The sequence below is a fragment of the Zerene cesonia genome, chromosome 15 (genome assembly GCF_012273895.1).
Source record: "Zerene cesonia ecotype Mississippi chromosome 15, Zerene_cesonia_1.1, whole genome shotgun sequence".
Classification (NCBI taxonomy): Eukaryota; Metazoa; Arthropoda; class Insecta; order Lepidoptera; family Pieridae; genus Zerene; species Zerene cesonia.
Window position 1 is genome coordinate 9,564,276 of NC_052116.1, and position 14,423 is coordinate 9,578,698.

At 37.2% G+C, this 14,423-nt stretch overlaps 2 protein-coding genes across 3 annotated transcripts in view; both read right to left on the reverse strand.

Annotated features, from left to right (window-relative positions):
- Nucleotides 1–173: 173 nt before the first annotated feature.
- On the reverse strand, nucleotides 174–8,274 carry LOC119832157 (hydroxysteroid dehydrogenase-like protein 2). 2 transcript variants are annotated; one of them, XM_038355767.1, is made up of 12 exons: nucleotides 8,081–8,274; nucleotides 7,842–8,005; nucleotides 7,471–7,562; nucleotides 6,456–6,577; nucleotides 5,932–6,018; nucleotides 5,331–5,449; nucleotides 4,924–5,020; nucleotides 4,328–4,422; nucleotides 2,244–2,314; nucleotides 1,700–1,808; nucleotides 1,239–1,367; nucleotides 174–449 (listed from the first exon to the last, which is right to left on the reverse strand). In XM_038355767.1, the coding sequence occupies exons 1-12, from the start codon at nucleotides 8,101–8,103 to the stop codon at nucleotides 337–339; spliced, it is 1,221 nt and encodes a 406-aa protein (XP_038211695.1). In that variant the 5' UTR covers nucleotides 8,104–8,274; the 3' UTR covers nucleotides 174–336. The 2 variants fall into 2 exon arrangements, with proteins under 2 accessions (XP_038211695.1, XP_038211694.1); XM_038355766.1 differs by lacking the exon at nucleotides 2,244–2,314 and adding an exon at nucleotides 2,898–3,022.
- Nucleotides 8,275–9,250: 976 nt separating this feature from the next.
- The window catches only part of LOC119832528, a 30,704-nt gene continuing 25,531 nt past the window's right edge, over nucleotides 9,251–14,423 (reverse strand). The window contains exons 15-17 of the mRNA XM_038356187.1: nucleotides 14,273–14,423; nucleotides 12,033–13,521; nucleotides 9,251–11,131 (exon numbers count right to left, since the gene is read on the reverse strand). The exon at nucleotides 14,273–14,423 is cut by the window's right edge and continues 82 nt beyond it. Coding sequence (XP_038212115.1) covers nucleotides 10,796–11,131; nucleotides 12,033–13,521; nucleotides 14,273–14,423 — 1,976 coding nt within the window. The 3' untranslated portion in view covers nucleotides 9,251–10,795. The remainder of the gene's footprint in view (nucleotides 11,132–12,032; nucleotides 13,522–14,272) is intronic.

Genomic DNA, 14,423 nt, shown 5'->3' on the forward strand with positions numbered 1-14,423 from the left:
TACATTTATAAGGTTTAGGTATTGTCAGGTTGTACCAAATACAAATAATCGTTATCAGTTACATGTTGGCTACTCTTATAAGAGGTTATATGCATTAAATAGATTCTATGCTTCATTTTGTTACAAAAATAGCCTCTGCTCTGCCTCTGCCATATTATTATGCAGTGTTTTTACATTTATTACACAGTTTTATAAGAAATTCAGTGAATACTGGCTTCATAAAAAGGATAAAGCTTAACTTTATTAAAAAATAAATATATTTCCATTCTATACATATACAACTTTGTTTAAAATTGACTGATTCCATAAACAAGTGAGAACTATAACTAGTTTAGTTTACATTTTGTTTTTGAGAGATTTCATCATTTTCTCTAACTTCATGGCTTTCTGCAGGTCTCCGCTGATCTTCAGTTTGCCCATCATGAATGCTGTTGTGGGTTTCAATTTACCTGTAACAAATCAATTTAATATGTTTATTGCATCTCTTATTTATTAAGTTTTTAAAGGAAGGAAACACTATTCCAATGTAAATTTATTTACAAAGATTCTATGTAACCAGCAACTTTGACGTTTATAGTATACAATAAACATTTGAACATTTGTAAACTTATGTTATTTTCACTTATTAAAATTCCCCTCAGTCTCTCTCATTTGCAATCATAAATGTTTACTAGAGTTAAATAATTACGTAAATATGTACAGTATGATCTTGTCCATATTATTAAAGTAAATGAAAGATTTTTCTCAAATTAATAAAAAAAAAAATCATATCTTATATTGTGTGTACCAGTAATTAAGGACCTTAGTCGCTTGGTTTCCGATTGTCAACAAATACCCTATTTAATTTCATTTCATTTCACTAACTTATCTATTTGCGTGGGCGTGTGTTTGTACATGTATTTAATTATTTGGAACATATATTTATTTGGTCAATCAATATTTGCTTACGGCTTATGGTGGCTTAGTAGTTAGGACCTCGTAATAAATTGAATTTTCAATTTATCTCTGCATGTGGACAACATCACCACTACTTAAAACGATGAAAGAATACATCGTGCGGAAATCGGCATGTCTAAAGTACGACGAAATCACATCTGCCAGCGTAGTAGATTAAGGCTTGTACCCTCAGAGAAGGCCTGTGCCGAGCAATAGGAACATATTTGAGCTATTTATATAACATCATATGTTTTTTATCTGTGCGTGCTTGCGTGCGTGCGTGCGTGCTTGCTTGTGCGTACCGGCGAACATGTCGGCGAAGTGGTTGGCGTCCATGGTGAGCGTGGCGTCGGGCGCGGCGGGCGGCTCGCCGGCGCCGCACGCGCCCGCGCCGTTCTTCAGGTCGAGGTGCCACACGCCCTCCTCCTTGCCTGCGAGGAGAAACGCAATTATTATGGTACACGGTGTCACTTGTTGGCGTTGTTGTTTCGTTTGTTGCTGTTAGATCATATTATCCGCGATGGACATGGAGTAGTCTAGGAGTTACTCGACCGATTTTAATCAAATTTCCACCTTACACCTTGTGCAGTTTGTTCCATTCTAAGAGATGGGTTAGTTGATACTATTTCAATTACGATAAATGACTACCCGAGCGGAGCCAGGGCGTGCGACGGTGGCGTTGTCACGATAAGGCGAAAATAGGGGGTTCGAATCTATATCAGTATTCGCCAAAGAACTAAATTTCTAGAAGTATAATCCATACCTTTAACATTAAACTGATAGACAGCTTGTGTCTTCTTCACCAAGTCGGCTGATATTGTTTTGCTGATAGCTTCGAACAGGGCTGGGATCTGGCCACCTCCCTGTTCCGCCTGCCAATCATAAAATTTCTATAGAAAACATTTCATTAATTAGCATAATTAATTATGTAAAAAAATTGGTTAGTATCCAGATATATAAAAATATTTCATACCTTTGCTTAGTACTGAGGATTTTGGGTGACGTTTGAATCAAAATCAACTATCGTGCGTAGATGTGTTAACAGGTACGGAAAGGAGCATGCAACTTTAAGACAACGAAGATTTGTTATTTGAACTAAATACATGAAAATAATCCATTAATATGTGTTAGATAGACTGCAATATTTGTCAATTATGGCCATAGACACATAGAGAACAAACACAAAATATTACATTATTTGCCAATGGAAAAACGAAACACTTCAAACTTTTTGATACTTATTTATTTACTTTATTACATTTTCATTTACATTTATTACATTTTGATCAAATAAAGTCACTTCACACCTTTTTGGGAGCCTTCTCTGTTTGTCCGGGCTCCTCCAAAAAGAAGTCAGGTAACAGATTGTCTATGTTATCTGCAACAAACATCACAATATTATAAATTTCAATATTCGACGGACGGACATTTGAAAAACGCGGATACTCGCCTGAAATAAAATACACAACACGCAATTTTTCATGTCTATGGCCATCATAAACAATGGAATTAACTACCATAAAATAAATAATGGATTGAAGCAGTGAAATGAATGAATTTGCGGAGATGTTCGTTTCTCAATTATCTACAAACAAAAACAAATAGTATGGAAAAGAAGTGAGATGATTTACAATGGAAGACGAATAGAATGCGATATTACCTTATCCCTCATATATACATAGATACTAGACTAATTAATAGTGAATTTAAAATGTTCTGGGGCCGTTTGTCCACCACCACAGAGCTCGAAAACAAATCTTTATATGATTTATATATTTACGTGGATTAATAAAAAAAATAGATAGAATAATTATCATTACACAAAAGTACTTACAACTTGCTCCTCCTACTACTCTTAACTATAACCAACGTCGACTTTCAAACAAATATAACTCTAAATACTTGCTATCTAACGGCTATATAACGTGGCGGTGGACAATGAGGCTTGGGCTAAAGGGCACCTGCTTATAGTTGGTAGCGGAGGTGTGGTATGCGCGTCGGTGCGACGCCGTCACCGTGCTGGAGTGGTGCAGCCGAGCCTCCTCCTCATCCAGGAAGCCGTCCAGCAGCAGCCGGTCTGCGTTGGCTGAGCACACGGGCCGGTCAGTATCGGCACATGACCAGTTCATTCGCTCATGTGCGGTCGAACAATGGGCAATGCATGCACTTCACCAAACACCCCATTTAATACACTGATATAACTTAACTACCACTTCACCACTCATGAAGACTCATTTGACCAACCAACAAGCAAGTGTTTGGTGAAATTTTACTACACATTTGTAACATTTCGTTCTGCATTTGACAATTTCAGTTAATACTGTCATCAATTGTAATTGCTGAAGGTATAAGTTATTTAGAACGGAGTAATTCCTAAAACACTAGAATTTTAATAACAATAAAACTAATACGAAGCAGTGCAATTATTATAAAGGAAAGCATGAAATCGTAAAACACTCGCCTAAAATAGAGGAACCCTGACCATATTTTAAATCTAAATAATCTGTCTTTATAGTCTGTGCTATTTATTGCATGGTCCAATTATAAGGACTTATCTTATTACACAAATAATTGTTGCGCATAATAAGTTATGTACAGTGTTTAGCATAACAATATATGCAGACATATTTAAGTATGAAACAAATTATTTTTCACTGTCATGCAACACATTATGGACAGCATGTGTTTTAATAATAAATATATAATTGTACAAGAATACAAAGCGATTGAAACAGAAACATAATTTTGCTAGTTGGAATATACTGTGAAATGTACACACAAGCACACACAATATTATTTATATTCAAATAGTTGATGAGAGTAACAAACATCTCCACATTAAAATGTGTCACAAATGTATCTTTCATGATATGTTCATAAATATATCAAATGTTACAATAATCTTATTTGAATTGTTAGTAAATAATGGAACGTGGGAAAAATTATGAAGTCATTGTGTGAATTTGGTGATGTAACATATTACAATGTGTATGGAAGATTATTACAATGGGCCAAGAGACAATATTATTCACATTCAGAATAATTATATAATTCGGAAAACTTTGTACTAAAAAGGTTATATGTAGTTAGTTGTATAGAGCATCTGTGCAAATATACAATATTGAAATGTCTGCTTGTAATTTAATGCAAGCATTGTTCAAATTATAAATTGGTATATATAGTCAGGGACATCTGTAACCTCGCTTCACTTTCTATATATAAAGAGGCAGAGTTGTCAAAAACACAAGAGTTATGTAATTTAGGAATTATATGGCTAAGAAAAAAGAAAGACACCCAAGAGTTATAGACTTAATATCCATTACAAAAAGCAAACAAACAACTATTTTAAAAACAATATTACTAAATAGTGAACACAAGAGAAGTATCTCACCCGGGTCACAGGCGTAGGGCTTGAGGTCGGCGACGCCGGCGGCGCGCACCACGTCCTCGTCGATCGCGAAGTTGCCCGTGTACGTGCGCGGGTCCCTGTGCGGCCGGCCCGCCCCCAGGGGGGCCAAGATAAATACTAATACTGTTTTTGTTAAATTCGGACTAGTTTATTGGATTTTATTATAAATATGAACTTTCTCTTGAATTGTTCTGTCTATTAACAGAAACCCCATCAAAATCCATTGATAAAACCATACATACCTACATGGGGACAGAGAAGCAAATTTACTTTATACTATGTAGTAATTAATAGAGGTCAAATATAAATAATGCAATATTTATGAGCCTGGTGATATTCTAATTTACGACGTAGAAAATAGAGTTCCATATTCTGTGTAGCTTCTAGTGTGTATTGTGTATAGTATTTAGGGAGAAGTTTCCTGTTGTATGGTGCGTAGTGTAGACTGCAGCGTGAAGTGTAGTGTAGTGTTTATAGTGTGTAGTGTAACGTGAAGTGTAGTGTTATAGTGTAGTGTAGGGTGAAGAGTGGTGCATAGTGTTGCAGTGTAGTGTGTTCTGTGCGTGGTGTGCACTCACTTGCAGAGCATGGCGTAGGCGGCGTCGGACACGATGTCGGGCTTGCGGCTGGTGGACGTGTCGCCCGTCAGCATCTCGATGGCCGCCGTCGCGATCGCTGCAACCGACGATGTTATACATTTTTGTTCATTTCTATTTTTTCTTGGCATTAAATACCATTATTATTGGTAATATTGATTTTGTTTTGTGTTGATTTTCTTTTTGCGAAATATACATTAACAATATTTTACTATTATTTGTGCTCACTGGTAGAGATTTAAGCGCAAAAAACTAGCATGCGAAGTCTAAAAACTCAATTTTGAAAAGAGGTTTTAACTCCTTGCGATTTGGCACGACTGCAAAAGCAGATAGCAAAGGTGCAAGGTGTCCGACACGTTCGATATTTGTGAGTGTGTTTATCTATTTACCAGTACGAGGCCAAAGCGCGTTGACGGCGATGTTGTAGGGGCGGAACTCCTCGCTCATGCCGAGCACGCACATGGACATGCCGTACTTCGCCATCGTGTACGCCACGTGGATCGAGAACCTGACCATTACATTATCATATCGTTATTATAAACCAAACCACTTCATTCACGATCGTTATTTGTTGTGGATAGACTTAAAAACCAGTGTTTTAATATTGTATACTGACACACAAGTCTTATTCTTGCGGATATTACTTATCTACCGCAATATATGAAATTTTGATGTTAATTTATTTTTTATATGCTTAATTGATGCATGAAATGATTTATGCTTAACAGACTGCACCCGCTATATCTGTACTAATACTAATTATATGATAACGACGATGAGTTTGTTTCAACACTTCAAACTCAGGAACTACTAGACTTCTTTCAAAAATTCTACAATTGTTGGCTGTGTAGTGGCGGCCCACTCGTTAAATTATGTGTGTCTTCCAAGTAAATATGTGGTATATTATCCAAGTAAACATAGTGTTCCACGATAAGAGTTCATAACTATCATGTACAAATCAACCAAAATGTCATGTTCATGGCTGCGTACCAGTATGGGCTCATGTTGAGTGGAGGGGACAAGTTCAAAATGTGTGCATGGTCGCTGTTCTTCAACAGGGGCAGACACAGTTTTGACCTGAAAAACAATTATTATTGTTAATAAAAAACTACCTCAAACTGTCCGAACTAGACCAATTTTACATGGATCCACATGGCAGGTACCAACTTTCAATTAAAAAAAGAATCATAAAAATCGCTTCAACCAGTAAAAAGTTAGGAGGTATCAAGAAAACACGAAAAGCTGATAATTCCTAAAAAAGATTTATAAAACACAGTTTTACTCGATATATCCTCAGTATTTATCTCTTCCATTGCAAGATACACAACTTAAGGAAATGTAATATTTTCATACTAAATATGCATATATAAGTATAACAACTTCCATTCAACTTTTTATCTTTCATTAAGTAATGATCAAGGAACATTATATCACAGATTAATAATCCTCTAGGTAGCACAACCAAATAAAAATGTTTTAATACTCAACAAGCATAGTAAAAAGTAAAATCTCACGCAAGGAAAGTCCCCCTCGTGTTGATATTGTGCATGAGGTCGTATCTCTTCATGTCGGTCTCCGCGGTGCCCGTCAGCGAGATCGCCGACGCGTTGTTCACCAGAATGTCTATACCGTTGAACTGTAACCATATTTCATTAGTTTATTCATTTCTTTAACTATTTATTGTAAAAAAATATGCTAGATTTTTTACTAACTTCAATGATATATCTTTTTACCTTATTAAGTGAATACTTTACTTATAAATGAGGACTTGCCCTGTATAGCAAGCTGTACAGAATACATTTCATCTACACTACATATAAAACTGAAGAGTTTGTATGCTTGCTTCAAGGTGCTAATCTCACAATCTACCTGTATGGTCGTATGTTTGGTTCACATATAGCTTGAAACCCAAAAAAAGAGAAATTTTATCCCTGAAATCTCACAGGAACACAGTACTGTTTATCTTTTCCTTTGACTATGCAGGAATATACATGGGCAAAAGTTTAGTTAAAAAAACTGCATCTACACTGTGCAACTGTACCCAGCTAGTATTGAATATAAAATATTGTGAAATATTTATTGTTTGTTCAATAACTATTTTATTTCTAATACTAAAACCCTTACTATTCATCATTAATATATAGTAATAAGGGTATGTAGGTCATGTAGGAAAGTTTTTCATTTTATCACTATCATAGCACAATTTATTATCATAGCAAACTCATCATAAAATAAAGTGATTACTTTTTACTTGTTTCTGTAATTCAATATTTTTAATATGATGATAAGATTTCATTGTAGAAACAGTTGCTTTTTCTTTAGCCAATGACATTATAATCAATATTTAAGCACATAGTAATAAAAAAATAAAATAGTCCTAATCAAATATAATCTGCAAATTTAGTAATTAAAGATATATGTTACTATGGATTTTTATAACATATCAGTTAAGTGGTATCTTTAATGACAGTGCAGTTGTAAAAAATGATAAATAGAAGAGCTTGTAATAGGAATTACTTATAAAATAACCTTTTTGACAGCTTCATCAATGGCATTCTGAACCTGTTTCTCATCCCGGACATCAACTATACACGGGAGAGCTTTTCCACCGAGAGCTTCAACTGAAATTTTTAAAATAATAAAAATTATAGATAAATATTTTCATAATGCAATTATAGAATGAAAACCATTATGTATAATTATTATTATAATAGGTGTATTTATATTAACTTTTTTAGTTACAGCTTTAAAAAAACCTGAAAAGAGATGAGACAGGTTAATAGACCAAAGGTCAATACACCTGTGTTGAAGTCCAAAGTTCAGGACACTGTTCACGAGAACAGGTTGATGCTAAAACGTTAATGTAGAACAAATTAAGAATGCAGAGAAAAGACACTAACTTTCTTCGGCAGCTGTATATATAGTTCCCGGGAGCTTTGGATGAGGCTCCGCTGTTTTGGCGGCTACAACCACGTTCGCTCCATCCTTGGCGGCTTTCAGAGCAATAGCCTTGCCGATTCCACGAGAGGCACCGGTTATAAACAGGGTACGACCCGCTAGCTTCCTAAAATAGCGATAAATTAAATTCTGTAATCAAACGTGGAACAAAAACTTTCTCCTTATTGGCTTAGCGACTTACCCTGTGTTGGCAACTAAACTCATGTTTCTCAAATTATTTACTGAAGTTAAAACTAAAAGTTTATTATTACATAAAAGTCAACCAAATAAATGTCGATTTTTATAAAATGTTTATTGGTAATTATCAATGAAACTTTGAACTCTACTGGTTATATACCAGTACGATTTATGTACATAACAGTTATCTCAAAAATGTCACAACTGACAAGACACAACTCACATAAACTTCAAACTCGCCAAATGACGTGAGTTTCGATAGATACGAGGAAGTTTGAACTATTAAAATTCTTCTCTCCATATTTCAAAGACAAGATCGAACTTTGATGTTGGTGTAAATGGTTAGAATCATTTATTTTCTAAAGTTAAAAAATGTGAAGGGAATGATATAATACGATACAGTAACAGTAAGTAATAATACAAGCAGAAATATAAAGGCAAATAAAATATGTACCTGTACGATATAACAGTTTTAAAAACACTTTATAAAGAAGTCAAAACCACAGATACTCCGTATGTAAAGCAAAAAGTCTTGTTTCTTTGATCTAGAAACTGTGTAAAATGAAGATTCAAAAGTGCTTCTATAAGAAGTCTTATTGATTAAATACATGTTTGAGTTTATAAGTGGAATTATAGTACAATATTTAAATATCGAGTAACTTCACAAGAACAAGATTTAAATATTATAGAAAAAAAATCGGGGCAGATTGGTTTTTTTGTAAGAAAAAAAAATCAAAACTACGTCACTTTTTATATTTGTGAACGCCCTCTTGATAATGTAGAAGGTAATAAAATAATACGGCTTATATGACAAAATCCTAGATAATCAATCCATGGAGATAGATAAATCTATGGTCAAATACATACGCTCGATGTACATTAGGTACCCTCTTTTAGTAAGTCGAGTAATAAGGCGCCAAAATTTAAAATATGACGTTTATGCGATTTAAACTCTAGTGTCACCACATCAATTACCAAATAGCTTCTAGCATCAATCAAAACGAATAAATTTGTTAAAAATAATTAATAATTGTTTGTTCCGTTGTTCCTTGTATAGAAGCGACGAGCTGGCCAGTACTGAACTTGAAAATTGCAGCGTAGACTTATAAGTTAATCGCCTTTATGGGCTTTATCACTGAAGGTAGAACCTAAAACTTAAAAAGAAAACAAATAAAAGATTTGAAATACATTTATTTTTGTGCAATGTTTCATCCACTCTTCTAATCTCTAATATACAACACCGCGATTGGGGTGAATACCAATAATAATAAAATAAAACACATTTATATTAACATTTAAATTCATAAGACATTTACTTAGGCTTTATAATTAATTGCGATCTAAGTATGGCTCGAATCGTTGATAAAATTTTATTTTCTACATCTAAATACATAATATTTCATTTTGACTACATTTACTGTACCTTTCGATTTGGTTACAATGAAAACTTGAGTATTTTTAGTTGAATACTTTATTTGTGTTTAAAATAATTATGTATCCACAAATGGACTGGGTAATTTCGTGTGACCGTTCGAAATATGACCATTCAAGGTATATAAAAATATTTAGATTAATAATACTTTAAAAATAGCAATAAAAGTATGCTTAAAACAATATTTTTATTAAATAACAAAATACTTTACATTTTGAGATTGTATAAAATATATTATTATTCCTCAAAGATATGGATTTAACTAAACAACATACATATTAATTCACATTTAAAATACTGCAGGGACTAGTCAATGAACTATCGCTACAAATGTATTTTGTTATTTCATTAACATATACTCGTTTTACCGTTCATAAGAATTCAAAGATATGGTTTAAAAGCAGTAGGTATTCAAGCACCATAAATTGTGTTCATTCCCTAACATTAAAAATATACTATTAAAGCATCAACAAATAAGAATTGGCACCGAAATTAAACTACCTTTAGCCTCGATGGACTGTTTAACTAAAGAGATAACTGCGATACACCTTACGCCTGTGCAGCGAGACGCGGAAACGAGCGACGCACGTCGAAATGTAACTTGGACGTTGGACACACTTTCATTATGATAAATGGTGTTTTTCTCTCACTCTATGTCTATAATTAATACTTTATTAATATAACTAAAATAACTGTACTCTACCGGTTATTTATTATTCGATTTACAATTCATTATAATTTGATAAATTAGATATTATGTACAAATATAATGTTGGTTTCGGAGTCGTCGATCGCATATATCAAATGTATTGTATACATTTATATATTTATTAAACACGGTTACGTACAATCAGAAAGGTACTAATTTACAAAGTATGATATTTATTTAGGTAGGATTCCGTCTAGCAATCTTACTCTTTGGAAGTACGATAACGATTACACTATTAAATTAATTTTGGTCATACAATCAACGTACATTTTTATTTTCATAAAAATATCTATTTCAGAAATTGAGCATAATCTATGGAACTGCATGTTAACAATTCAATATGATCGCGGCTGAGCGACATTCCGTATTATTGCGAGAATCTATAATAACACAACCCTCTGCCCCATTCGATGTCACTGATAAATTAATCTAGTTCAATTCTGTACCCGATTTTCAAGCCGACTCTTTCACGTTTAAAACGGGTTTCATGCCATCCAACTAAGAATAGGATCGACTCGGCGACATATTGTGACGTCATGGACGTTAATTCGAACGAATTCGTCGGGTGCGGAGCAGCTCTATATGTAGGCGGGGCGGGAGGCGGAGTGGTGCAGCGCGGCCAGCACGTCGTGGCGCAGGCGCACGTAGAGGCGGCCGCGGCGCCAGGGGTTCTGCAGCTGCAGCGGGCGGAAGTCGTCGCGCAGGCAGCGCTCGCGCGCGCCGATGACGGCCACCAGGCAGAAGTCGGGCAGGCGCTCGGGCGGGTAGAGCGGCGCGGCGCGGCCCTTGAGCGCGGCCGCCATGTTGAGCTGCTTCACCACCAGCTCGATGACCTCGCGCGCGCTCGTGCGCGGCGTCACGTGCAGCTTCAGCGACGTGCCCGCCGCCAGCCCCGTCTCGTACGCCGCGAACACCTGCCGGCCGCGACACCACGCTTCACTTCTGCACTTTTTATACATACTACATTCAATTTAGTAGCAATTTGAATGAGCTGTTAGGATTTCGATATAGTACAGATACAGGAAGATCAGAAAGAAAGAAGAAATAATTCAATTGGACTAGTTAAATAATATAAAATACTAGCGGTCCGCCCTGGCTTCGCCCGTGGTGTATATATAGCCTATAGCTTCCTTAATAAACTATCTAACACTGAAATAATTTTTCAAACAAACAAACTCTTTAGCTTTATAACATTAGTGTAGATTAACGCTTTGCTAATATTGTGCTTTACATTTGTAACAAGTTTTTTGCTCAATTAAACGGTTGGGTAATTAGACTTTTGACGACAATTAGCATTGCCTGTTCATAATCTGATTTATGAGGTGATGTCTAATCTGTATATGAATAAAAGATGTATTGCTATTTTCTTGGACCTTGCCAAAGCTTTCGATACGCTAACATCAGTGTCACAGGTAAACCTTATGAAACATTTGAAAGTTTCTTAACTAACAGAAAACAAATGATGCATCTCATTACGAGTTCTGAACAAGCTTTTTCGTATGGCGTACCACAGGGTAGTAGTAGTATATTAGGCCAATCCCTTCTTTTCCAGTACATAAATGCCCCTACTAACTTGCAGCTTACTAACGGCAAACTACTATAAGATACTTTGCCGGAGACACTGCGCTTATAATTTATGGTAACACATGGGATGACGTCTATTTCCATTCAGAGTGGTTTGAATCAGGTTACTTAATGGCTGTTATCTGCTGATTCCTTAGAACGGGGCACCCGTTATTAAATTTTTTCTTAATCTTGTTCTTCATTGAAAAAAATCTTATAATTGATTAGAAAGAAATTAAAAAAAAATCTAACTTGTAATATTCCCGGCTGGTCGACGATCCGTCTCTCAGCGATTGGATCGGTTTGCTCCTCCGAGTCCTGCTTCTCCTCAGTCTTGGGCACCTTCTTGTTCAGGTCTTCTTCCTGCGTCTCCAGCAGGGGCTGTCGCTTCACACTGTGGCTCTTCGCCTCTTGCCCGGTATCTGTATAGTCTATTTCAGGCGACTTCACGTTTGTCATGCTTTTGGACGGCATGACGCTGCGGTAGTTCGGAGGTCGTAACTTGGGACAGCTCTGGCTTTCAGAATCGCTGGACAGACTTTGGGCCGATTCATTTCCGGTCCGCACGCTGATCATGCTGCCGGTGTACATGTGCTTGACGGTCAGAAGAGGGCTCGAGGTCGTGGACATGCTCGTGTTGATGCTGTGCGGCCGCGGCTTCGGTTCTACGTTTTCGTTTTGGAGAACCAACGTGTCCTCGCTTCGCGACGGCGGCAGGCGGCTGCTGCCGACGCTCGCGTGAGATCCGGTCGACTTTACATCGAATTGTGAATTGCTACTCACAAAGTTGCTGCTCATTGCACTAGATTGCGTGAACTGCGAGTCGGCGCTGCCTTTCCTTGCGAATTTGCCGTCGGTGAGGTACTGAGAACTGCTCAGGTTGAGCGTCGATACGGACGCCTGCCGCGGAGCTATACTGAGCTGTTGCTCCGATTTGCTGAATTCTGGATGTAAGTTCGCATGGTTTCCGTTTCCCGCTGGGCCCGGCCACGAGCCCCTCCCCGGTGACGTTTTGGTAATTTTTCCATCTCTGGAAGGTATTTGTAAGAGATCTATTTTCAAATTAACATCTTTATCACAACTCCCGGTGTCTGAGCAAATTTGGGACGGCGTTTTTTCGAGTATATATTTGAGCAAAATTCCTGAGCTGGAGCCCGACTTGTCTTTATCACGCGCGAAACTGATCAAGTCCATGAGCCACCGCTCCGATCTCCAAACCAAGTTTAAGCTGTTCTGTAACTCTTCGAGTTTGGAAAGTTTTTCCTTCGTAGTTTGCAGTTCGGTGCAGGAAAACGCCTCTCTATGCGAATGCGCGGCTAACGCGATGTCCAGTTCCAGCACGCAGCTGAGTTTGGCGTATTTGTGTAGGAGCTCGGAGTGATAGGTCTGCAGGTGGATCATTTCGAACGCCTGTATGGGCAGACTCAGGAGGTCTCCCCTCTGGAGCAGGATCTCCTTCTGCCCGGGCACGGAACAGGCTTGTTCCGCCGGAGGGCAGATCATGATGAAGCTGACGTCATTGTTGAGCTCGATGACCTCGAGGTCGTATATGCGGTGGGTGAGAGCGTTCTCGTCGGAGACGTCCATGTCGCGCAGCAGCTTCCGGCACGCGCTCGCGATCTGCTCCAGGAACATTTGTTGAGATTCTGATGGCTTGTCGTTGCTGTTTATGGATAGATTGCTAATCGCTTGTTTGTCTTCCGTCCTACCGGATAGCGATTTCAGGTACTCCCATTCTTCTCTGTAATTATACGAAATTTAATATTACTTATATTTTTTCTAACAGAGTTGGGTTCATAGTTTTTTGAATGTAGGAATTTAAAATTATTTGAAGCAGTAAAAGTGTTATGGTAAGCAATTAATGCACATTACGCGCAAGCCATTCTTTATTGTATCAACGCGCCGTGGTCACAACACGAATTCTTAAGATCAAAAAATCTTTGGTATTTGACAGGTTTTCGAAGTGTGTCAAATTGTTTGTTATATGTGTAACAATTTTAATATTTTTCTTTTTTTTATAAAAACATAATATATAAAAATAGACGTCAAAGTTAAAAATATAATATAAATCTCACAAAACCTTCGATGATACTCGAAAAGGTCTCGTGATATTATAAAGCAAGGAATTTATTTTATTTTTGATTGGTCGAAAAAAGTATCTTGAAATAATATATATTAATAATAAGCTTATTAAGCTCGAAAACATAATCTTTCGACTGACAACTCGAAAATTTCACTATAGTTTTGACTATAGTGAAATCTTCGAGTTGTTTGTCGCGTTGAACCTTTGGTGGTATTTGTACCCCATTGGTTCAACACGTCGTAAGCGTTTGCACTCAGTACGATTTTGTGATGCGGATCTTTTACTGACGAATGTTTACCACGCCGCGTTGTGAGCAAAGTGCTAAGCTAGTTGTGAGCTTTTAATGAGATTTAATGTTGAATAATGAGGTCAATAAGCGTAGAGAAAAAATAAGAAGTGAGCAACAGACGCGGAGACGTGCGGGTTGCGGCGCACGGCGCGGTGCGGCGGCGCGGTGGGCGCGGCCGCCGGCGCCACCACGCGCACCACCTCCACCGACGACTGCAGCTTCAGGTAGCCCACGTACAGCCCGCGCGCCAGCGCCGCCGCGCACACCTGCG